The sequence below is a fragment of the Podarcis cretensis genome (assembly GCF_951804945.1).
Source record: "Podarcis cretensis genome assembly, chromosome: 1".
In the NCBI taxonomy this organism is placed as follows: domain Eukaryota; kingdom Metazoa; phylum Chordata; class Lepidosauria; order Squamata; family Lacertidae; genus Podarcis; species Podarcis cretensis.
Window position 1 is genome coordinate 36774154 of NC_137170.1, and position 26237 is coordinate 36800390.

At 42.0% G+C, this 26237-nt stretch overlaps 1 protein-coding gene across 4 annotated transcripts in view; it reads right to left on the minus strand.

The window, feature by feature from the left end:
• Nucleotides 1–8111: 8111 nt before the first annotated feature.
• The window catches only part of NUBPL (NUBP iron-sulfur cluster assembly factor, mitochondrial), a 60296-nt gene continuing 42170 nt past the window's right edge, over nt 8112–26237 (minus strand). For all 4 annotated transcript variants that reach the window (XM_079955237.1, XM_079955235.1, XM_079955236.1 and 1 more), the window contains 5 exons: nt 25058–25151; nt 23025–23110; nt 15029–15149; nt 10884–10966; nt 8112–8313 (listed from right to left, as the gene is read on the minus strand). In XM_079955237.1, coding sequence (XP_079811363.1) covers nt 8251–8313; nt 10884–10966; nt 15029–15149; nt 23025–23110; nt 25058–25151 — 447 coding nt within the window. In that variant the 3' untranslated portion in view covers nt 8112–8250. The remainder of the gene's footprint in view (nt 8314–10883; nt 10967–15028; nt 15150–23024; nt 23111–25057; nt 25152–26237) is intronic.

Here is a 26237-nt window from a genome sequence, read left to right on the forward strand (position 1 = left end):
TCCTTGAAATTTACCACTTATCAGATAATAAATGTTGGAAATGTAAAGAAAATGAAGGTACATTCTTTCACCTCTGGTGGACATGCCCAAGGATTAAGGCTTTCTGGGAAATGATATATAATGAAATGAAAAAGGTATTTAAATATACCTTCTTGAAGAAACCAGAGGCCTTTCTCCTGGGTATGGTAAGCCATGTGGTGTTAAAGAAGGACAGAAACTTTTTTATGTATGCCACTACAGCAGCAAGGATTCTTACTGCAAAGTATTGGAAGACACCAGATCTACCCACTCTGGAAGAATGGCAGATGAAGATGACAGACTACATGGGACTGGCAGAGATGACTGGCAGAATCCGAGACCAGGACAAAGAGACAGTGGAAGAAGATTGGAAGAAGTTTAAAGACTATCTTGATAAACATTATAAAATTAATGAAGTTTAAAAAGATATGGGTTTAAAAATTAGTGGTTTGCAGGGGCGTTGATTAAGGAAAAAAAATAGAATTATCAAAAACTATGGGAAATATGGGAATGGATTTGCTGACAAGATAAATGAGATTAGAATACAGAAGGGGGAGGTGTGAGGTGGTCGGTGAAATTAGGGTTGGAAAATAAGGTTTGAATTTATACTTGTTTTGTTTTTGTTTTGTTTGTTGGTTTTTGTATGTTTTTATTGTGGTTTGTATTTGTGTTTATATGTGTTCACTGGAAACTTAATAAATATTATTTTTTTAAAAAAATAATAACATTTAACTTCCTTGTATGGTTTTATTACTGCTTTTCGAACTATCCCGTTCCAGAAACAAGATGTGGTCTGTTTACTCATTGCTGGCAATCGTTACTTTCACTTCTGTGAAGAAAATATAGATCTTTCAAATACACAATAAATAAATGGTAAAGGACTCCAAGTCCAGTCAAAGGCGACTATGGGGTTGCAGCGCTCATCTCGCTTTCAGGCCAAGGGAGCTGGTGTGGGTCCACAGACAGCTTTCCGGGTCATGTGGCCAGCATGACTGAACCACTTCTGGCACAACGGAACGCACCAGAGCGCACGGAAATGCCATTTACCTTCCCACCACAGATGTACCTATTTATCTACTCACACTGGCATGCTTTGAAATTACTAGGTTGGCAGAAGCTGGGACAGAGCAACGGGAGCTCACCCCATGACGCAAATTTAAACCGTCAACCTTCTGATCACGTCCCGCGTCCCTACACAATAAATAAAAAATATGTGAAGACTAATAATACAACAAAATAAAACAAACACTATGTAACCAAAAGAAACTATAGCAGCAAGTGTGTATTGCAATTATGGATAGCCATATAATATTCTGTTTTGATCTTTGATCAGTTTCGGATAATGTCAGCCTGGGTCAAATTCAGGTCAAAACTACTGTTGATGTGCAAACATGAAAACCCAAAGAGTCCTTTTGCTGCCAGTTGCAGTGGGAGAGTCACCAAGGAAGTATTTCTAGACTGCTGAATATTCAACCATACCATAATGTACAAAGTTTATTGAAATACCAGCCCGGGGATTGGGGAGTGGCTTCACTTCCAAATAAGCAGGTATACTTGCTATGCAGCAGATAATACTGAGGTCTCAAATCCAAATTGTCCCCCATCAGATGTGGCTCAAGAAAATGGTAGAATTTTGCCTGCAGTTCAGGGCCTATGACCCATGAAATCTGTGATTGGAACACCCAACTTTTTTTTAGATTTAGAAAGACAGGAAGCTGCCTTATATCAGGTCATACTGTTTGTCCATCTCTTGGCTACTCTGGCAGTGGCCCTCTTGGTTTTTTTGCATCACTTGAACTTGAGATGTCAGCGTTTGAACCTAAGATCATCTGCAGGCAAAGCTTGAACTCTATCCCTGAGCTACAGCTCCTTGAAAAACAGTTATTGGGGTTTGAAACTGTATCAGATCTTTATCGCTGTCCCACAATCCTTGGAAATGTTGTGTTGGGGTAGTTCAGGGGTTGCTAACGCATGCTGCTGCTGTACTATAATGCCCACCACACATCCTGGAGTTTAACAAGATCTGAAGGGCCCAGGTTCCTGGCCTCTAGGTTAGTTCTTCCACCCTTGCATCTTTTTCTTTGAGACCACTGAACAATTTTACTTTACAGCTGATAAGAATCCTTTGACAAATTGGTCCCTGCAGATGCATATCTTCAGCTGCCTAAATCTAAGGGCAGTGCCAACTGACTATTAAGTTGCAATTCATTTTCATATTAAAACAAGAATAAAATTGCATTTCTGTAAGTGAAGTGGCTTTAAAACCAAAATATAGGCTGGAGGAGTACAGGTAAGCATACATAGTAAAGCCAAAATGTTATTGTTGAGCACCTGCCCATTAAAACAATTGTTTAATTTAAATCAAGCCTGCTGCTGCCTTAGAAAGATTTAAAGGCATCCTCTGCACAGCTGTTTAAAAGGTGAGATGCACATGAGCATATTTTGACAGAATGTGTACATATGATGTATGGAAAAACAAGTGTTCCTATAGCTCTTTCTGTATGATACTGTCAACCTTACAAAGCACAGGCAAACAGTGTAGCTATAGTGTTGTAAGTGATACAGATTTATATGAAAATACTTGCTTTGTGCCAGTCACAAAGCCATCTCAAGGACCTTAAATCCCCAAGATTTGCAAGCCAAAAATACATTTATGAAGTTTCAGGACTGGCAAAACATTTACCAAATGTTACCATTATTGAACATAATTTGAGGATACACAATAGTACATACAGCAGTTTATAAGGTATTCACACCAGCCGTTAAAATGTGACCTAAGTTGCTAAACACAACCACACATGTGTCTGACCCATCAAAATCTGAGGAAATGCTTTATTTACCAAAAAGGAAAGAGAAGAAGCTCAAGAACAGTATACTTAAATCTCTTATTTTGTGTGAAGAAACACTTGAGGTTAATTTGCTTCCCTATCAGCAGTTTTATTTAGAACACCAGCTAAAAATAAAGAGTGGAGAAAACAGCCAGAGAAATAAATACGCATTTAATTGTGCTAATAGCACAATTATATGACGTGTACAATTATGCCGTGACTACTCTTCCTACTCTGTAGGGGAAGTTTAATTGCACAGCATGGTTAGTACTTTTACATAACTATTCTCACAACATCAAGCCCAGCTGGATTGGAGCTGCTGCCATCATTCCGACATGGAGGACTGAGAGCCCCTAGACTGCAGTCTCCTGAAACTAGCATGGAAAGTGTTTTAGGATGGGGCCAAATCAGAGATTGCACAGGAAACATGAAAAGTCTGATTATTTTAAAATAAATGAAACAAGGTGCCAGTTTGTAGGAAAGAATAAGGTAAAAGGTAAAGGTACCCCTGCCCGTACGGGCCAGTCTTGACAGACTCTGGGATTGTGCGCCCATCTCACTTAAGAGGCCGGGGGCCAGCGCTGTCCGGAGACACTTCCGGGTCACGTGGCCAGCGTGACATTGCTGCTCTGGCGAGCCAGAGCCGCACACGGAAACGCCGTTTACCTTCCCGCTGGTAAGCGGTCCCTATTTATCTACTTGCACCCGGAGGTGCTTTCGAACTGCTAGGTTGGCAGGCGCTGGGACCGAGCAGCGGGAGCGCACCCCGCCGCAGGGATTCGAACCACCGACCTTTCGATCGGCAAGTCCTAGGCGCTGAGGCTTTAACCCACAGCGCCACCTGCGTCCCTTGTAGGAAAGAATAGGTGGGAAGTACTCCTTAACCACCTCACCATCAGCCACTTTTTCTGCCCTCAAAACAGCCCCCCCCCCCCGCTTTTTCACCCATGGGGGGGGTGGAATTGTATTAAGAGTGTGGTAAAGTAATACAAAAAGAGATGCTCGAACCTATACATGTTCACTCAGCAGTCAGTTCCACTCCTATAATTGATAAGCTGCTCAGAAAAATTGCTTTCCTTTGTGGATTCAGTACAGATGTTGTTACTTCATACTGGTTCTTTCTCAGCCGGCTTTCTCTACTCATCCTGTCCCAGTCTCTCTCCACGCTGTTTACCTATGGGCAACACTCCAAGGGGGCCCCCAATGCTACTATAGCCCATCTCTGTAGAAAATGGAACAGTCAGGCCCAAGGTCCCTGCCAGGGGATGGCCTGACCCTCCTGGTCCTAGTTTTCTCAACTGACCATGCCCTGGGCCTGGCTTTTACACTGGGACAGCTTATGTTCCTAGTCAGTGTTGTGGTCCTGGCAGTGTCTCTAGATGCAACTGTCCATTATCCACGGATAATTTCAAATGCAGGCAGAGTCATTTGCCAGACGCATGCAAGACTTGACGATTTTATATATGATGGGGTGGAAGGAGCTCCAGGTGTTTGGAAAAATATTTATTTCAGGGCTGAGTCGTCCTTTGGGGTCACATTTTGTTTAGAATTTTCCATCAAGTGTTCCACAAAAATAACTTTCTCCAGGCACCTAGAAGCCCCCCCCCCAAAAAAAAACACCACCCGCCAAGTTTATGGTCATTTTTCAACTTTAATTCACATAAGTGCTCTCAAACGCTGAAATGTACGAAACAGAACTTCTGTATCACATCAAAACACAGTGCTTTTCAACAGAAGCATTTCACACATTCAGTTAGGAGCCATCAAGTGTTCTTTCTGCTGAGACTTTGGAACATCCTCTCAAAGGAGGTCCACCTGTCTTTTCCCCCCAATTATTTTTTTATTGATTTTCCAAATCACCTGGCTCCATCCTTACTTGTCTCTGGTCATATAAGACTGTTCTATTTCAGCAGGCCTTTGGCTCCTTTTCTTGAAGTATTTTAATGGCTTTCTGCAGTGGCTAGCTTTAGCAACATTTGCAATTTTTACTGTAAGATAGCCCAGAGTTTATTGCTGCTGCTGTTTTAAAAAAACACTAAACATTTATTTTTAGACAGAAAAGTGAAGTAAAGCAGCCCAGTTCTGTAATCAACTAACACATCTGCATGTATGAAATAGCAATAATACTGAATTTTCAGCATTGGAAAAGCAACTGATAAAATGGATAACTTACAAGAAAAGAGCAACAAACAGTAAACAGTAGAACTGATGCGTTCTCATTATTTGATTTTTCAAAATTAACAGTGAAACATGTATGGATATTTTAAATGATATCTTGCTTCAAAAAATTGGAGACCACCTTTCATCACATCAAGTGATCACAGAGCAGGTTCCAAAAGTATGTAAAATACAATAAATCCATCCAACATATACCAGTGATTAAAAAGCAATTTAATCAATACCAGCAAGAGAATACTGAAATCAATGGGTGGGCAGTTGAAAAGAACTCTTCACACTGCTCAATGAAGTAGGAAGCTCCACCAGATGACCATGTCCTTCCACAAAAAACATGTCTAATATGATAGCTCATCCTCAGATACCTTCCCTATAAAGAGCGGTGTAAAAAGTGTGTTCTCAACCCAACTCTTTGTGCATATTCTTCTCCTTGTTGCTTTCATATGCCTTCAGTGAGACTGAAGACAGTGCGTAAATCCATTCGAGGAGCGACAGGGATCTGTTCAACCTGGCATTTCTCCATGCCAAAAGAGCAGCAGGTCAACTGAGAGATGTTGTTTGCAGCCTTGACAGCACACTCTGAGGAAGATCTACAGAGTCTCATCAACAGTTTTGCCCAAACCTGCAGGGCGTTTAACCTTACCATCAACCAACAAAGACCAACATCCTGGGTCAGAACATCGCCAGCACTCCAAGCATCAGCACTGGTGACCACACACTTGAAGTGCTAGACAATTTTGTCTACCTGGGCTCCACCATAACCAAAACTTCTCCATCAACGCTGAGCATTTTGGCAAAGGAGCTGTAGCAATGGCTCACCTCTCCAAAAGGGTATGGGAGAATGTGAGGCCAATGACCAATACCAAGATGAAGGTCTACCAGGCTTGCGTGCTGAGCACACCACTTTATGGTAGTGAGACATGGGCAACTTACACCTGCTAGGAATGATGCCTCCCACATGCGCTGCATCAGGAAGATTTGGGGCATCACATGCCAGGATGTGATGGCAACATTAACCCCACCATGTGGGAATCTCTTGCAGACAACTGCAGTGTCTGGAGACAATCAGGTTGTGTATCCATAGCGGCAACCAGAGAAGGAATGACCGCTGAGTGAAGCACAGAAAGAAGAAACGCCATGCTACACATGCATCAGCTGCAACAGAACATGTCTCTCTCATATCCGTCTCTACAGCCACAGCTGGTGCTGTAACTCTCCAATGGTTTGTCCTCACCCCGGAAAGCACAATCTTCCATTGTCTCCTGAGACAGATAGATGCCAAACAACACTTACTAGTGTTTTCCAAACAGAAGTCCACATGGCAACAATAGCATTTATACATGCATGCACAGGCTACTTTGATCCTGTTATGGATAAAAGATGCAAGGATTTATAAATCAGTATTGCTGATTTATATTGTTACTTAATTGCCGAAATTCCTTCTTTCTTGTTTAAACAAAACACAAAAATTTGCAACACAAAAATAAAGAAACGTTTCATGGATGCTCTAGGAAACTTTTAATCATAGCCTCAGTTTGCCAATGCTCAGTATAATAAACAAGAGGAAGAACATGTGTGCCTTTGTCCTTCCAAGATGGAAACTTGAGAACAGTGCATCTGAATCCAGTCTCTCCAAAAGCCAATCAGTGCTATAAAAGTCATCGTAATCAAGCTCAGTATAAAGGAAGAATGGGAGGCACCTTGCCCCTACAATATGAACCACTAAATAACTTAGTGGTGCTGAGAGATGCACTCCTGGAATAAGGCCTCAGCACAATCTATCTCGCTTTCGCTCCCTTGGGAAGCCTGCTTTGGAAAGCCTTGATAGAAAGCTTATTTCCCATTACCTATAGTATTATTACCACGTTTTATCTCAGATCCTGTGAATTCATAGGGAGACTGTATTTATTTGAATAGTATATGCTGGAAAACAAAATGGCAGGAATTCAGTCTAAACTCTGAAAATCAGCTACCCACATAACCTTTTCCAGTAAAATTTTAGGCCTAACTTTTTGGACTAGCACAAGCTATCCCCAGATCTGCAAGGCAGGGGAAACAGATTTAGAGGGCATGCAGGGGGGTGAGAGCAGGGGAGGAGAATGTTCCACCACGAAGGATAAATTATTGTGCTGATGGAATGTTCACCTTAGCGCTATATTGAATGCAACCTGTTGTCTTGCTTATTCTGTGTATGATTCCATTGTACATTATCATTAGAACCTATACAACAGGAACAAATAGTAGCATGAACCAAAAAGATGTAGAATTGAATAGAGAGACACTAATACACCATTATGTACAAACATACTTTCAGTTTATGTAAGCCTAAATCCTAGATGCATTCATATTCAGTTCCCCCTCCCCCTGCTGTGACCGGCTCTATCAGCAGAAAATAATGATGCAAGACTTAAGGCAGTAGGAAATTCAGACAAAACCATGCAGTATGCACTGATAAAAAAGGGCAATTAGATCTTTTTGTTTATAGATTCAGGGCTATTATTTCCTAGCAGGAAAATATTCATATATGCAATCATCAGTAATTAATTTTTATCACTTGTTTCCTCCTTTGGCAACCTGATCTCAGATGCATCTAATTTTAATGAAGAGCTTGTTGCTGATTTTGGGGTTTATTCAGGCTCAACAAGACAAAGGAAATGGAGCAATTTCCCCAGACAATTACAATAAGAAAATTATCTTATGATCGAACATAAGCTGATAAGACAATGCATAAAAAAGCCAGTTCTTGGGATTCTTAGTTAATTGTTTGACTGCTTATAAGTGAATCTTGGCTAATGATAACTCTTCAAAGCTGAGCATAATTATCTTACATTTCTAGTATCTTCATCTTTAATTCAGACACATGACAGAGAGAAACAAACTGACCACACATGCAGTGGTGCATTCTGGTGTTTGTCAGTGTACCTACACAAAGATGCTAAAATCTCTTTAAATATCTCTTCCTCTTTAATACCAGGCCTACTGAATGATGCACTAAAAATCTTGAGTTCCAAATATGTGTTGGGTCTTTGGTGCTTTTTGCTGCTAAAGCATGATGAACGTTTGCTTCAAATGTTTGATATGACAATCACACTAAGTTGGTACTGATATTTAATTTTCCAAGACAAAATAAAAAATAAGGCATGTTCCATAATATATCATTTCTTCTGTCACATCCTATGCCACACTTCAAATGGTAGAGTACTAGTCACAGAACCTCAAAAATATGGCTTTAAGTTGGAGAAACTGGCAGTCTTTTCACTATTTCAGCAGCAATCTTCAGATAGGCTTGGGCCTGTAAAAATATTTGAAAATGGCAATGTGTTTATCTCCTAGGTCAGAGTAAAACAGCATAAAATATTATATAAAACAGGCAACAAACTGGCTGTCTTCTGTCACCAGCAAACCAGCTCCCACCCCTTGGCTGAGCTGTTATGTAATGAAACGTTTAGACACTTTCTAATTGTAAGAGAAAAAATGCGTCACCAACAGAATGTTGACAAATAATGCAGCTTCTGTGCCATGAAATTTCGGTTCGCCGGATGGGATGGGGAGACCTTGCACTGGCAAGTACCCACTGAAACTCCTATATAGGATCATTAGCTATGGGGGGGGGGGATAATTTGTGAGTTTTTCATAGGGTATTTCCCTTCTTGTTGCATCCTTCATCAGCAGGCAAGAAACGATCAAAACCACAACAAACCTGGATTCCACTTTTCATAAACTTAACATGTACACATGCTGAACTTTTTCTCCTACTCATATTCTTCCTAATGGGCAATTTATCTGATTATAAAGCTGGACTGAACTGTTTGTGCCATCATTTCTAAGCAACACAAGATGGACTGAAGTGAAACAAGAGAATTTTAATGGAGGGAAATGGAAAGGAGAAATTTACAGTTCTCATTTATCATTCTGAACTGTCTTCATATTAATAAACTATGTTCTCAGTTTAGAGATTTTTTGTTCTTTTCGGTTTGAGGTTTCTAAATGGGATTTTCTATAGCTCATCTTTCTCCAAAGAAAGGTGTGCGTTTTCCTTAGCAAAGGAAAAAGTTGACAGCTTAACATTAACAATTTGCTGACCCATCAATTGGAGGCCAAAGGCCTGCTCTGTAGTGCAAAGAGAAATAAAACAGCCAAGAAATGGCAGAAATGCTATCAAGGTGTAACTACAGATGAACAGAGGACTGCAAAAGACCTTGGGGCCTCGACTTCAGAAATAAGGCATGAACTTTATCTTGCTTTAAAGCTTTACAGATTTATAAAGAGAGGTTCCTCTTCCTGGCCACTTCCTAAACTATGATTTCTGAAGACACTCCTGCACAAAAAGCACAAGGGACACATTCCAAAGGGACCATTCTGTGTGTGGGTAAGAAAAACCACATGCAGAGTCAAGACGTACATTGTAGTCTTCACCAATGCAGTTCCATGACCAATGATGCAACATATTTTAAAACTGAAAAGAAGCCAGCTATGCCAGTTGCAACAGTGAAACTACAAGGCATGGCAAGCTGCATGCCAGGGTCCCTTATGAGGATTGCACATTGTAATGGTTCTAGGGGTTGCTCGTGCGTAAGTCGTCGCCACACCTGGCTGAGTTACCTGGGTGAACCCTATTCTGTCCAGACAGCCACTCACCCGTGCCTGTCTCAGTCGCTGGCAGAATCCGTCAGTGGGCATTTCTTGAACTTCTTCCAGCAAAGAATCTCTTTGACGCCTAGTCTCCGCCTACTCTCCCTGCGCAGAAGCCTTCTGCACAGGGAGGGTGTGGGCAGCGGAGGACCCGTGCTCTCCCCTCTGGTCTCCGGCGAGGAGTCATGGAGCCACCTCGCCAATTCCCCCACCTGCCCCCCTTCTCCACTGGTGCTACGCTGATTTCCCTCCCCAAAAGATGGGTTGCTTCTCTCCCTCCCGGGACGCTCTCCATAATCCCTCTGGAGCCCTCCCTCTCCCTCTGGCTCCGATGGCAGTTCCCTGACACACATGAATCTTTATCACCTAACACAGGAGGCAAACAGGTATCTCAGAGTTCCTAAGCACAGACAATATGACACAATAAATATCTTAATTTTCTATTTTAAAAGAATGCACAGGTAATATTATTTCCTTTATCATAAACTTGTGAAAAGTAACAACATTTTAAATTTTTTTTGCATCTTTTTGGCTTTGTTATTAGACATTAGGATAGGAAGACAGTGAGCAAATTCTTTTTACCCCACTTTGGAACGTTTTGGGGGCATAAAATGGTAGCTGGACTGCACAGGGTGCTTATCATGTTACAAATATCTCCATTTTCTAATGGATATGTGCAGGTTTAATATTCCATTCATCATCAGATAGAACTGGGCCTTCGGCTATTCTATGAATAATTCTAATAATGTGAAAAGTGTTCTTCAAGGTCTATTTATTAAATCTTCTGAATTTTCCTTTTATTTCTTAGCATGGAAGGATCTTTCTGAGCACAATTCAAAGTGTTGGTGCTGACCTTTAAAGCCCTAAACGGCCTTGGCCCTGTATACCTGAAGGAGTGTCTTCACCCCCATCATTCAGCTCAGACACTAAGATCCAGCACCAAGGGCCTTCTGGTGGTTCCTTCACTGCAAGGTTACAGGGAACCAGGCAGAAGACCTTCTCGGTAGTGGTGCCAGCCCAGTGGAATGCCCTCCCATCAGATGTCAAGGAAATAAGCAACTATCTGACTTTTAGAATACATCTGAAGGTAGCCCTATTTAGGGACGTTTTTAATGTTTTATGTTTTATTGTGTTTTTAATATTCTGCTGGGAGCTGTGGCACATGCACTGTAATAAACAAAGCAAAAATGAACAAGATGAGATTTGTATGCAAACTACATTAAAACTCACCACGTCACTCTGCGGCTGTGAGACCACAATGGGCTTGCCAGCATCAGATGTTTCCCTTATGTGGACATGTAGAGGAATGTCACCTGTATGAAGACCATAAATTGACGTTTAAGCTCAATATTTTATACATGCCCTAAATTCAACTAGCACTGCTGTTACTCATATTTCAGCGCAGTAAGTAGCAACACTTGAATGAAAATCAGCTGAAATACATGCACTGCCAAAGTCATTCAAACTATTTGTTAAAGAAACATTATTCATTTTTTTTTATTTTACTGCTAGATAGAACCCTGCCTTACAGTCATCTATGGAAATGGAGAGTCTTTTCCCTTTTGGTCTGCTGCAATTACCCAATGGGAACAAAAATTCATAGACGATGACCTATTTAGGGTGACAAAAGAAAGCATGTCGGACTTCCATGCACCACTGGGCATTCTGTTTTCTTTCCAGTCTCCACTCTGGTCTGGAACCAAAAACTGGCTTTGAATTCATTTGTGCTGCAGTGCAGAATTCCATGGCCCTGCTATACCAAAACTCAAGCTAAAAAGCCAGCCGAATGCATGCAGTGCCTAGCGCTCACAGAGCAGGTCCGCAGTAAACTTTCCCAGCTTCCAGCTTGTTCATGCCCCAAGTTATTTCTTCGGTACTGCAGTTCATTCCCTGCTGATTTCCACAACTGTAACATCCTAATCAATATTCAAATACAGGCTTAAATATTTAATTGCCAAAATGAAAGGAAGTGTTATTGTTATTAGGGAACCACTGATTTAATTAAGTGCTGGTTACATATTCAATTAATTTCCCTTCCAACAGTTAACAACTGCGTATTGTGCTTTTCTAATCAGCAGGGGACCGCCACGGAAATAAAGAAAAATGGCACAATAACACACAAGATGGTCCCATCCTTTAAAAACAAAAATCTCTTGTGGAAAATTAAACTTTTTCAGATTCCAACTATGACAATTATTACGCAACAGCTGAATATAAATCAAATCTATATATAAAATGGTAAGAATAGTGTACAGAAAGCAATTTTAAGGGAGAAATCTGATGCTCCCTGCAAGGGTGACTGAGGAGCTAAATGATGCTGTGGACTGCCCTCTCCACAGGTGCAGAGGCCCATGGGTAAAGAGACTTCCTAGGTGCTGGGGCAGAAAGCTACACTGCCATTATTCTAAAGCTGATGGTGCATTTGCCACAGCTAATGCAGCGTCCTAGGCCGGAGCCACAACTCTGCCATCCATGAGACAAAAGCCCCTGTTTGTCCCCTTGCTGTGATGAAAGGTTGGGCCTGGGGATCCAGCAGCTCAGTCCAAGTTCTCAAAAGTCAATCACCCACGATTCTGCAGTGATTCCATCCCTTTCTCAGAAGTATTGGGTACCCTGTTTGTTACATGAAGTTTGTTACAAATATTGGGCTTGTGCCTTAAATGAAAACAAGTTAAGGTAACCTGTGAAGGATAACCAATATTGATACCTGATGTTTAAAATTTAGAAAACACACAGCAGAAGCTGGATAAAATATTCTTGATGTTGAAAGTTCATTCCTACATATCTATAAATGGTTGTCTGTTGTTTTACACTTTTCCAGGGGTTACTAACCATTATTTGGCCAAAGGACCGCATTCATCCTTGGCTACGCCACCGAGGTGGGGGGTTTATCAGTCATCTCACATGCCCACTTGCATAGTCCTCTCCTCAACTTACCGGTATATGTGTATATCGACTGAGGAGAAGGGGTTATTATCCTTTGCTTGCTTGTAAAAGGATCAAACTGATGACGGAGAAGATGCAATTTAGATCCTTATCAAGGTGCTGGGCTGGTGGAGGAATTTAAACCTCTCTGTCCCAATGCCATTCTTGCTTTATTTCTTTTTACCTTTTGCTACTGATATCAAAATCAGTGGTCTTGGGGAGCCGGGAGCATTAGATTGGGGACCCCCCATACACAAATCTCCTCTAGGGGATTGGGGGAACCCCAGAAGGTATTTACAGAGGGGGATCCTGTTGTGCAAGCAGAAACCAAGCCTTATGTGGAATGGTTGAGGGAGCTGGGTATATTTAGCCTGGAAAAGAGGAGACTGAGAGGAGATATGATAGCCACCTTCCAATATCTGAAGGGCTGTCACATAGGAGATGGAGCAAGCTTGTCTTCTCCTGCTCTAGAGGGTTTGACTTGAACCAATGGATTCAAGTTACGAGAAAGGAGATTCTGACTAAACATCAGGAAAAACTTTCTGACAGTAAGAGCTGTTCTACAGTGGAACGGTCTCCCTTGGAAAGTGATGGACTCTCCTTCCTTGGTTTTTAAGCAGAGGTTGGATGGCCATCTGTCATGGATGTTTTAGTTGCAATTCCTGCGTTGCAGGGGGTTGGACTAGATGACTCTTTAGGTCCATTCCAACTCTATAATTCAATGATTCAAAATCCTCGCACTGATGGAACATGCTGATCAGTGTTACTTTGGATGCAATCGTGTTTCATGACTCTCTGGCGTATCCGATGCAGATAACTGTACACTAATTATGTGCTCCAATATATAGGTGCACAGAAGGACCATGAATCAACTCTAATTGCAGGAAGTTTTGCCATGGGAGGCTTTTTACCAGTGGTCAGTACCAGTGACAGCTGAAACAAGATCCCAGACTCCAATCCTCATTACGCTTCCAGCAGACAGCCAAGCTAACCCAACTGTGTACTTTTAATTATGGATTTCCTTGCTCTGCTAGGTCTCTGTCAGCCCCTAATGCTTCTATGACAATTTTTTTTTTTTTTATGAAGTTCACTTCCTGGTTCTAAATGGATAATCTGTATGAACTGATATAATTACAGCACGGTGTGAAAATATAAATCATTAGCAGGCACAATTATCTCATTTACCAGCTTAATTGAGGTATGCCACATTTTACATTTCATTACCAGCTTATACCTGAAACATTGCAGGCTGAATGATTTTCATCAGGGACTGTTAATTATTTTCAGCGTGGAGGGCCAGATTCTCCTGGTCAAATTGCCCTCGTGGCTGCTCTGCTCAGCCATAACTGCGTTGCTATCCTATGAGCTGAGAGAGCTACAGTCTGAAGGGGCTCCAGAGCAGAGCAAGTTGTTGAAAGAAAGCAGTAGGTTGGGGGAAAGGGGCCATGGCAGGCAGAGCTACAGACCAGGGTTAAAGGCAGAGAGGGAGCTGTGAGGTGAGAGGAGTCAGTGGACAGAAGATATATGGGGAAAGGGGTGGTGGTGGTGGTAGGAGTTTTTGAGAAAGAAGCCAAGCTGTGGGAAGAAAAACGTGTAGCTCCTCTTGCTAATGACACACCTGAGGTTGAAATATGAAGGCTGCAGCCAGAGGTTAAGACAACAGAAGCTGTTGCATTTGCATCCTGACCAGGTAAGCCATCAGAAACCACAAGATGGGCAGCAACAGGTAACGGCCTCAAATGGCAAAGTTCATCTAGGGAAGGTGCAACTTAGAGCCTTGATCACAGTATGGCAGAATAAGGGCAGGTGGGGTTAAACCAACCCACTCTTACCTAAAGTTTGCCTGTAAATCTGTTGGTCTGACTAAATCTCTTTGTTGTGGACCCCCGCCCCTCAGTCCTATCTTCCTGCATCTATCACTCATCCTCAACTAGGGTGAGGGATATGGAGCCATATGAACTGTTCCCTACAAATCCAACCATGGGAAGCCACCCTCGCAAGAAACCTGGCTGGGGAAGGTCTGTTCCACCCCAGCTGAAGAACTTGGGAGACCTGCTTCTCCTCCAGCTGATAAGCCATCTTCTTTCAGGAAACAGAAGATCACTACAGCAACCTTCATTCTCTCCCTTGCTCCCTCTTTTAAAGAGTCAGATGCTTTCTGAACACAATTTCATCAGAAAAAAGGTTCCTATGATGTGGTACATGCAAGTCCAATCATATTAACACTGTTCTTGGAAACATGTATGATGTGAATCAATGGATGTGGAGGATGAAGGCCAAATAATTCATATTCTGCATTTCCTTCTATATAACACAGTAGTCCTGAACACACTACCAGAAGTTGAGTGCCTGAAGTCCATTTATTTCAAAAGGATTAAACAGCAATCAAATAATTCTGGATTTAATTCTACTTCTTTCTTATTTAATACTTTCAATCACCACATTCTTACCTAAAACATCCAGACCAAGATCACAGGCTAGATTCCTCACACCATCAGTTCCAAAAATGTGGGTTTCGTGTTTGCATTTTGGGCACCGGAAAAGGCTCATGTTTTGAACAAGCCCCAGGACCTTGCAAATAGAAAAACTCAGAAAGGTTAGAAAGAGGCTAAATAAAAAATAGAAAAGGTTAGTTTCTTCCAACTAGCCAACCTTACAGAAATAAATCCAGACACTTACCAATTACTCATAAAAGAAAAGCTGTGCCCCCACTCTAGATAGCAGGGAAATTATTCTCATGTCTACATTTCACAATTTTGACATCATGAATAGGATAATGAAGCATGCTATAAAATATGTTGCGCAGGATTACTCTAACGAACCCTGTCAGCAGAAGCACTATGCAATGACTTCCACTTGTGCACCAGGGATTTCCTCCCCCTCCTCTCTCCCCAAACTCCCCATTCCACCCCCACTGGCTCGGGGGGGGGGGGGAGGAGACTGGGGAAACACCCAGGGGTAGCACTGGTGCCATCTCTGGGGGAACTGGGTGCTTGGGCACCACCCACAAAATTTACACTGGGGGTGCCCCACTGTGACGTCGCACACATGTGGGCTGCTTGGCTGCCACTGCTCAGTGCCTTACCTCTGCTGGCTCTCTGGCGCCACTGCAATGGCAGTGGTGGCAGAGCAATGCGCACACCGCTGGGCACCCACAATCTGGTGCCCAAATCAGCGCTTCTGGAGGGCTGTGTGCAGGGGGAGAAGAGACGGGATTGTTCCATTTGGCAGGCTGTTTATGTAGACAGAAGAACTGTCATAGTGCAACACGAAATTCCATCCATTACAATTATGTTTTTTGTACAAACCATTCTCTGAGCAGTAAGAAGATCCCAGGCAGGATCAGTTACTTTGGGAAGATTATAGTTCTGATGAGTAGCTCTTTATTAGCAATTCACAGGTTGAGCAAGCAGAAAGAAAATCGGTAAGCAGCGTCCATTTCAAATCACTGCCCACTCAAAAGGAGCAACTGCCATGGACCTTCTGGCAGTTCCCTCCCTGAAAGCCAAGTTACAGGGAATCAGGCAGAGGGCCTTCTCGGTAGTGGCGCCCGCCTTGCGGAATGCCCTCCCATCAGATGTCAAAGAGATAAACAACTACCTAACGTTCAGAAGACATCTGAAGGCAGCCCTGTTTAGGGAAGTTTTTAATGACTGATGTTTTAATGTATTTTAATCTTTGTTGGAAGCCACCCAGAGTGGCTGGGGAAACCCAGCCAGATGGGCGGGGTACAAATAAAAAATTATTATTATTATTATTATTATTATTATTATTATTATTGCTTCAAGCTCTGACGAGTCAGAGCTACTCTTTCTCAAATTCAAAACTGTGAACTTTCTAAGTCTCTCAGCTCCAACTCACGCCAAGCAAATGAGCTTAAAACCTTTGCAAAAAATGATGTGAGCTGAACAAACAGTGCAATTCTAAGCATGTACACTCAGAAGTACATCCAACTTTGTGCAATGAGGCTTACTCTCAAGTAGGTATGTTGAGAGCAACAGGCTAAATAAATAAGGCTATCTGCTGCCTTGACTGATGATTGAATGTGAACTCATTGTTAGTAGCCAAATTATTCCAAAGCTAAAGGAAAACTGAACATTCTCTGTAATATTATCTATGCCCTTAAAGCATCAGTTTCATTGGACCACTTACAAGGGGGGGGGGAGAAGGGAGGAAAGAACTATGATTTTCTATTCACTCTAAAGAAGAGAAACATATTTAAAAATCAAACAACAGAAATAATGACATCTGGCATGATGTGACAAATCACTGAAGGAAAACCTAATGCACTTATATTAGATGTCGCTTTAAAAGCTAAATGAACTGAGTTAACTTAGAAAACCTGTCAGGAAAGTTAGCAAGGCTGTATGTAACATCAATTCTTTCTTTCTTAATGAGGACAGTGGGGGGGGGGAGACTAATTATATTTTATTCATCACTCAAACCACATTCTGCACACTAGAGTTTCTCTCCCCTTTGCCCAAGCCTAGAAAAACATTAGAATCGCCTCTCTTACTTGCGGTATTAAGCCTATTTATTATCAACAGATTTGAACTCAGTGTTTCAAATTATATTTCTGAGGCTAACTTAAGAGTTTGGTGTAATATAAACCTAGCACATGTGTGCTATGCTTGCTAAATTCAAATACAGCCGTGCCTCGGAAGTTGAACAGAAGCCGTTCCGGAAGTCCGTTCAACTTCCGAAACATTTGGAAACCAAAGAATGACTTCTGATTGGAAGCCGTGGAAGCCCCATCAGACGTTTGGCTTCCAAAAGAACATTCAAAAACCGGAACACTCACTTCCGGTTTTTGATTGTTCGGGACTGCCAAGATCATTCAACTCCCAAGGCGTTCAGGAGCCGAGATACGACTGTATGAGGAATCCCCAAAAGTACATATGGCAATGAACCCCCTCCCAAAAGAAAACTCACCAAGCCCAATTATGGATACTTATTAAACTGGGTTGATTTTTGCATAAAGGACATTTGGATGTGCATACTATTCAGGGGGGGGCGCAGATGTAATACTGGAAGTTCACTAGGACAGAAGCCAGAATTCAAAAGAACTTACTGAAAGGCAATCTAGGGGTGCACATATGTATCTCTCATCTTCTGGAATGTTGCCTTTTGCAAACACTCATAAACCACAGGGTGGTGTCTAAGATCAAAAGTTGGGAATTCCCAGAGTGCTAATGGCTGGAGAAGCAATACTGTTACTCAGTGGGTTCACGGAGGGATAAAATTCTGGGTAACACCAACAGAGCATCAAAGCCTGGAAGTAGCAGCCATTTTGTAGTGTTAAGTAAAAGCATAAGATTTGAGGTGAAACTAACAATGGATTGGAAACAACACAGCAATTTCATCTCTACAGCGAAGGGGCTTCTGGGCCTGGCTATAAGATGAGAGGAGGAAGCTGACCTTTTTCACCACTGTTTTCCATAGCTTCTGCCTCTCCCTGTACCAACTCAGTGTGTCTTAGCGCATAACAATTGAGGAAAAAGTACAACAAATATTATGTCTCTTCTCCTCTCATATCTAATAGTAATACTTGGAGGCACAGTATAAATATTTAAAACACATATAGCCAAACTGTAAAACAAATGCAGACAAAATAACTGACTTTGGTATGCAGCACAAGATTAGGGCTGCAATTCTATGCGGCAGTATGCATGAGCTGGGAAGAAGTGTGTGCATATCCAGAGGTGTTTTTGACAGTTTATGTTGCACTGGGCTGAATGAGCAAGCCACTTTTCCATTGAAACCTAGCGTTCACATTCAAGGCAATTGGCTGCCATAAAAACTGTCAAACACACCTCTGTCCATACAGACACTCACCTCCCCTGCCAGCATATAGGTTGACTACGGCTGCAGTCTGCGGTTGCAGTTATGAGCATGGTTTGGCTCTTGTAATACAGCTATGAACCAGGCTCATTTGATCTTAATTTCTATGGTCTGGCCAACATCCATTTTTAAAGAGGCCCTAATTAGAAGTCAACACAGCAGTCTGTTCTTTTGTATAGTCTGTGTCTGTCACATATACAGCAGAACAGCCCTCCTCCCTATTTCCATCTGGCACTCAGTCAGCCCTAACCATCCCGTAAATGCTCTAGATCATGGTTTGCCAACCTTTGAGGGCCCCATGGGCACATTTCAAAACCATATGGGCACAACATGTCTGCCACAAAGCTCCCCTCCCCAGCTGTAAACCCATCCACCCTGAAATCACCCATGCATCATGATTATGGTGAAAGAAGTATTCTGTTGACAATAGAAGGTTTACTTCAAATATAATTTCACCAGGAAGATGGGACCCAAGGGCATCAGGACCTGCGTTCATGGAAGACAATCTTACTTGGCCATGAGTGATCACCAAGAGAGAGCTTCAGATATCCTGTCTGAATATCATAATTGCAGGAAATCAGCTCAGCCGCACTAAGAAGCTGAGTAGTTGTGGAACAATCTTCTTGCCTTTAGGAGCAGCTATGAAACCCATCTGTTTAGGAAGTCTTTTGTGAGCTGAAGGTGTCTTGATGACTGCTGCTGTATCCCCCCCCCCCATAATGTTTACTTTTTATCTCTGAAATATTGTGTGAGTTGCCTTGAGCACAGGAGAGGTGGAAAAGAACTATTTCAAATAACCCAGCCCTGAAAAATTATCTGTAAGTTTTGCCCAGCTACTTGTTTAGGCAGGCTTTTCAGTTATTAGGCAGTTTGCTGAGCTTTGAGCATGCAGCATGTTCCAAGCAATGCCAGGGGCAGTCCGGAGAAACATGCTAGCTCTGCCCACCTCCAATTGTCGTTCCTGTCACCCTCAATTCACGGAGGGTGACTGTGCAAAGCAGGGAGCTGCCTGTATCTGTGAAGGCAGCCCAAACGCAACAGAATCTTAGAAAATCAGGGTTCCAGAATGTGCAGAGCGCCTCCACAGATATAGAAGGCTCACTGCTTCACGCAGACACCTTCCTTGCACAAGTTGAGGGCAATGGGGGGGGGGAATGGGGGGGGAAGCAAATTAGCATGCTCATCCCCACTGCCCACCTCATGCATTGGAGAATTGAAGCTGAAGGGAGCTTATTTGACCAAATTTTCACCTGTGGTATTAAAGTGCAGTGTTTTGGTTTTGCCATCATATGAGGTTCAGGCAGAGCATACAGTGTCATACCAAACACGGATAGGAAGTACAGTTGCAACGTATCATATACACAAGGGTTTGTTCCACGGGTTGCACGTATAACCAAAATTACTTTTTCCTTGGTTAGCAGGTGGGAGCTTGCCTTGCGTCTCCACTGCCTTCCCTCTCCCCAACCAGCAGAAGGGAGGAGGAGGCAGGCAGGCAGGCAGGCAGAGGATGATGAAAGCAGAAGGGAGGAGCAGAGGGAGACAGAGGCAGAAGAAAAGGGCTGGAATGGATCTGAAATGGAGCTGGTTATGTATATATGCTGCTGAAGCAAGCATAAGATGCAACTCAACTGCATCAAAGATAATATTATACTGATGCTAAATATCAAATGCCCAATGAGATATTTCAGCTCTGATTCCATATCAGATACTTAGTACATTCTCAGTATAAGCTACTCCAGTTTCAAGAGAAGTCAAGTGAACTCCTTGGGCATAGCTCTAATTGAACCAGCACCACAGTTGCCAGAGTTTAATTTTTTAAAAAGAGGAAACTATTTACAGAGATGATTGATACTATTTTTAATTAAGCTTAAGGGTACATCACGTGAAGAATAGTGTGGGTTATCTATATTTTGTCATTAGGGATGTGCCAAATGTACACATAGGTAAAAATGTTCTTTTCAAGACCACCCCAATTCCCACCCACCCCAAATTCCTTGTTATGATCTGCTCAATCTGCTGCTACTTCCAACTCCTTCTTCTTCCTGTGGTAGGAGCTGCCAAAGTGAGCACTGCCGACCCAAACTCACTGCCACTTGCACCCAGACACGTACTCTTGCCACACAAAGGTCACCTCCCCGTTGTCCCTTTCCTGCTGGAGAGCTCTAATGGTGCGGGAATGGTGGGTTTAAAGAAAGCCCTTTGAAGTTCCCCCTGCGCTCTCTGATAGGTTTAGGAAGAAAAAAACCAACTCCATGGCCAGCACTCCCAAAGCTGGGGGGGGGGGGACCTAAAAAGTGTTCCTTCTTGCCTAGTGCTACTCAACCCATGCCTTCGTCCTCCTCGGTTGTGGCAAATTGGAGCAGAACAAGGTACCTTGGTTCCTTTTTGCATTGCCACCATAACAAGACTGAGCATTCCAGAAGCAGGTAGGAGCACTCCAATCTGCTCTGATGTTCCCTGGGGTGGCAATTGTTCTGTGCAGGTTTTGCCACTGCCAGTACACTGGATCTGGTGGGAAAGATCTGGCTTAGGGCTACAGGTCTGCCACTCCTATGGAATATGGCGCCATGGCACTATACAGCTATATTTGGCTTTTTGATGCTATCATAGAAGGCAAACATTGTAAGAATGAGGGCAATACTTCCTGTGCCGGCAAACACGTTTGAACCCTTTCATATAAAATTCTGGAGGTCAACAGGGGTGTGGATAAAGTTTTTTTGACACTGCTAAACATATTCACGGAAAAGCAGTGCACTTCAGCTCTGTCCTATTTATAATTTGTTTATCTGTCTTGAAACGCTTTCATCTTTAAATGAAACAGTTCTACAAAACAAAAAAAAACAAAAAAAAAAACCCAGCAGTGTGGAAATGGCTGAAACTGACTTGTTATATAGTATGTATACCAGCGATGTCCCGATAACTTTCAGCCCGTGCTATTTTATAATGAGACTTTTGTTCTGTTCTCAGGAACATCCTGCCCCAGATACCAAATTCTATGAGTAATTCTGTAAGGAACTGCAGAAGATAAACAGCCTTTTTATGGGTTTTTGTCTAAGCTGCGTCTTGATTAAGTACTAGCTGTACAAGTATAACACACTGTGAAATAACACATACCTCCTTTGATTTATTATTTACTTCTCCATATTTCATTGTGCTTTAAAGTGTTACCATGTTTAACCATTAGCTTCATACTTAACCATCAGTGGTTCTTCCAATGAATATTACTGTCTCTCAGATTTTGTATGTTTCAAATCAAAAGATGGGTTTGGTGGCAGTGAGAGGAGAAACATGTGGTAGAAACCCTCACCAACTCTGAAGAGCAGATTAAAATATCTGAGCAAGCTTCAGAATGGTGTCTCTCAAAAAATTTTTTTCCTCTACCCATCTTTGCTGTCTTCCCCCATTGTCTGGGGTGGGGGGGAAGCTTTCGATTTGTTTGCTTATGAAGCACTGTAAAGTAACAATGTCGCTCTCAAGATCTGCATCAACTGGCACCCTTTACAGTCAACCCTTTACATGTTCAACTCCCATTATTTTTTGCACAATGGCTTATGGCAGGTCTTGGAAGTGGCAGACCTAGGAGGTCCATGAGTTTGTATTCATCCTTGTTAGCCATGCAGCTAAAAGTTTAAATTCTCTGTATGGAAAACTCATTCGTTCAAACTTCTCAAATATACCTAAATAAGGGAAAACTGCACGTGTGTTATGTAGGAGTATAGCTGGCAACTTTCAGGTTAATTTGTACTGTAGTATATTTAGGATTACAAAAGCTGTGTTTTAGTATAGCAAAGCAGTACTCCCACAATTCACTTCTGAAATAATTTTCCTATCACCCTCAGAGCTCATCTGTTATTTATAGCATACAGGCAAGTTTCTTCCCCCAAAAAGTATCAACAACTAGAGCATATGAAAAACATAAATTTCTTAGAGAACAGGTACTATCACCTTCTGTACTATTAAGATACTATTATCTAAATGGCCACTACAGTGGTACCTCGGGTTAAGAACTTAATTCGTTCTGGAGGTACGTTCTTAACCTGAAACTGTTCTTAACCTGAGGTACCACTTTAGCTATAATGGGGCCTCCCGCTGCCGCCACACGATCTCATCCTGAAGTAAAGTTCCTAACCTGAGGTGCTGTTTCTGAGTTAGCAGAGTCTGTAACCTAAAGCGCCTGTAACCTAAAGTGTCTGTAACCCAAGGTACCACTGTATTGTTCAAATGGCTTTCTGGGGGCGAGTCAAAAACCTGCTCCACAGATTAATCACAAATGGTCAGACACCATGCATCTAGTACCAATTACTTTACAAAGGCAGAACAATTAGCCTTGTGGGTTTCCTTCAACTTTGAAGAAAATTGATTTTACTTATAAGCAAAATTGTAACTTTCTTTGGTATATTTATACTGAAATCAGACCACCCACCCACTGCAGCTGGCAGTTTTTCCCAGACCCACGAGGGATCAAACTGGATACCTTTGGCATGCAAACCATGCACTCTACCCACTAAGCTCCAGGTCTTCCCTTAAGACTGGACCACATATGCCCCTCTTAAAACATACCCATTATTTAGAGGGATCAAACAACTTGCATTTGTAAAGGCTCACCGGCACATTCACTTTTTTGAACATCTCTGTTCCTTTGCGTGCATCCAGTAAAGCGATATCCTGAGGAGTGGACACCATCACAGCCCCTAGGGAAAGGAAACGTATGCCATTCTTACAGCCAATATTGTGAAGAATGCTAGTATTGAGCTTAATTAGGCTGTTTCGTTCCACAGAACACTGCCATGCGCAAACACATATTGAACTCTATTAAAGATTAATGGTGGCTTTGCTTGAGCAGAAAGTTCATGCAAATTGGGGAACCAGATATTCTGCAGCTCTCTATGTCATTTCCCCTCCTGATCAAAGGCATCTCCCAACCCTTTGGAAAAGTTTTCATGGGTGGGAGGGAATCAGTGAAAATACGGTGCCTCAACTTACGGAAGTGAAAGCCCTTTCTACTATGGCAAAGCAGCCACTGAAAACAATGCCTTGAAATTACAACTTTGCCTCCATTAACTCAATTGCTTTCTTTTCACATGGTTAGTACTGTAGTTAAAGTCCACAAGTTACTACAGGCATTTCAGGCAACTTCCAATTCTGGAACCTGCCTACACCTAACCAAACATATAAAAACCCACCATTATAGTTGAGATAAACATGATTTCCTACTTAGCAATTACTCCTTCCCTCCCACTCCCTAACAGTTCCCAACACATTTATTCATTCATTCATAGTAAAATATTCATAAATCAAATATGTGACAATCTCATTGAGGAACAGGATTCAAATTCTTCCCCCTTAAGCAGTATTGCCTCTGCAGGATTAATAGGATTGATAGTATGAAATTATTTTGATCATTAAAATCAGCAAATGCAACTGAAATTCACTTGAGAAACAGCTCTGCTTAAGCAGAATGTATAATTTTTACCTAATCACTTTTCAGAGATGAACTACTTTAAGGATGATTGAATGAACAAGACGTTGCCTGGATTATGCTTCTTTTGACATGTACTGACGCTGGCTCACATTTTCTCAACAATCTTGTATGTAGAAATTCATTGCTCTGCCTTCAACATTATTCAATAAAAACCAACTTATTGCTAGTGTTATTTATACAGCCCTCCGCCAATAGCAAAAAGCCAGTTTACTGAAAACAGTTCGATTCTTATAAGGCAAACAGAAAGAGACATCTAAGCCTACTTTAAAAGCTCCGCAATGCAGGATTCCTTCTGGCTATATCTAAATTGCCTTTTTGCAAACCAAGCCAGGCAGCTTCTGGTGTGAAGTGGTCTCTCCACAATAGTCTAATCAGTAATTTATCTTAATTCTTCTTCTTTTATAGAGTAATTATATACATTTTTTCAACAAGATGTATAGGGAGCTGGGAGCCTTGGCAGGCTGAACATGCTAGGTTGTGCATGGCTGCTACTTGGGGACCACATATATATCTCATACTGAACACCTAGCTGCTACCCAGTGTTTGTATATGAATTGGAAACATTTACTGTTGTTTGCCAATTCACTTCAAAGCATTGTTTCCAACTCCACTTCACCAGGTGATTGCAAAACATGGTTCTTCACTTCAGACATCATTATTTGCAAAACTTTTATCGCCCCCTTCATCACTGAGCAAATCTCAGACCAGGTCACAACAATAAAATACAACCTGTATGTTCAATATTTGCTACTCAAGATCCCTTTCCCCATCACTCCTCCCACCCTCAAATCAAACTGCTCTTTAAATTCCAGAGCCAAAATAATTTAAGAGTTAAAGGGAAAATCGGAGACATTTAATGCATGGCTAATTTTTCAACTCATGGGAGTTAAGACCTTTTCTGATGGAGGGAGGAGGGCAGGCATTCTGAAAGGACAACACAGAGGGAAGAGCAAACTGTGAAATGGCTCCACCACTCTGGATCCCTTTAGATGACACCTAAAGTTAAGAAATTGTTACTGCCATTCAAAAAGCCTCTTGGCGCTTTTCATCCTTAATCATAACTAAGGCTGCAAGGAATATACCCCACTGAATTCCACAGCACTTACTTCTGAGTAGGCGCAGCTAGGCTTGCACTGTAAGTCCATAAAAAAGATACCTGCAATTGGGATATTCTGTGAGATTGACAGTTGTACATCTCCTGTCCCAGGTGGCATGTCAATTACTAGATAATCCAGCTGGTGCCAGTCAACCTAGAAAAGGCCACGGATGAAGCAGGAAAGAATGAATTTTAAATGTATGAGTCAAACATATTATAGTCTAGCAGGTCTCTTAGCACCAGCACCACAGACCAAGGATCACCTGCTTATGTTACATATACTGTATATATAAATATATATAAATATAAAGCCCTGTGCAGGTCACAGGGCAAGGGTTCAGAATCACTGGTCTGGGGGTGGAGTGTGGGGGTGAGGTGGGGAGATCCTGTTGGCTTCAAAGCTCCATCAGATGCTACCACTGACATAAAAGCCTAACAGGTTAATACAGGGGCATTCTAGCACTCTTGTTTCAAGCCAGTTGCCCCCTGTGCCAGTAAAAACCTTCCTCAGTAGTCGTGACGTGGCTGCCCAACCACTAAGGTCAGATTAGCACAGAGACCCTAGCAACTGAATATTTATTAATTTAAAATGCATATCAGAGAAATGAGTCAGGGGCACAAAGTAACCAACATGGTTTAATCTAGATTAATTGCTTGTGAAAGAACATTATGCCCATTTTATTAGCTTCCTGGAGTTCAAAGTGATAGGGGACTGTCCTTAAAAAGCGTGACCTTCAAAAGTTGACTGCCTGTTCCATAAAACCTACAATTCGTTGTTCATTTATTTCAGACCAGTCCATGCTTAATTACAAAGCGACATACATCATTTTATTTGTATGCCGCCTTTCCATCGTTCAAGGCGGCTCACAACGTGGGGAAAAATTACGTGATTGCAAACATAACAAAAGTAGCAATAGGTAATAAAACAAAATAACAACAAAACTGAACAATTTTCATATAAATCTTAAGATCTTAAAAAAAAAATTGCAAAAATTAATATCAATAATTGCAACAACACCCCCCGCCCCAGACAACAAAAACCCCTAAACAATACCCCAGCCCAAGAGTCCATTCAGCAGCCTCAGCTTTTGCAGCTAGAGTCAGTCAGGGTCCTGCCCTCTCGCTCAGGTGGGAAAAGGCCTGCAAGGCAGGGAGCAGGTCTTCCAGTACTCAAGAGCCAAAGCACAATAGTAAACTCTAAGCATCATTCTGTGTTTGGGTGAAATGAGTAATGAATTAG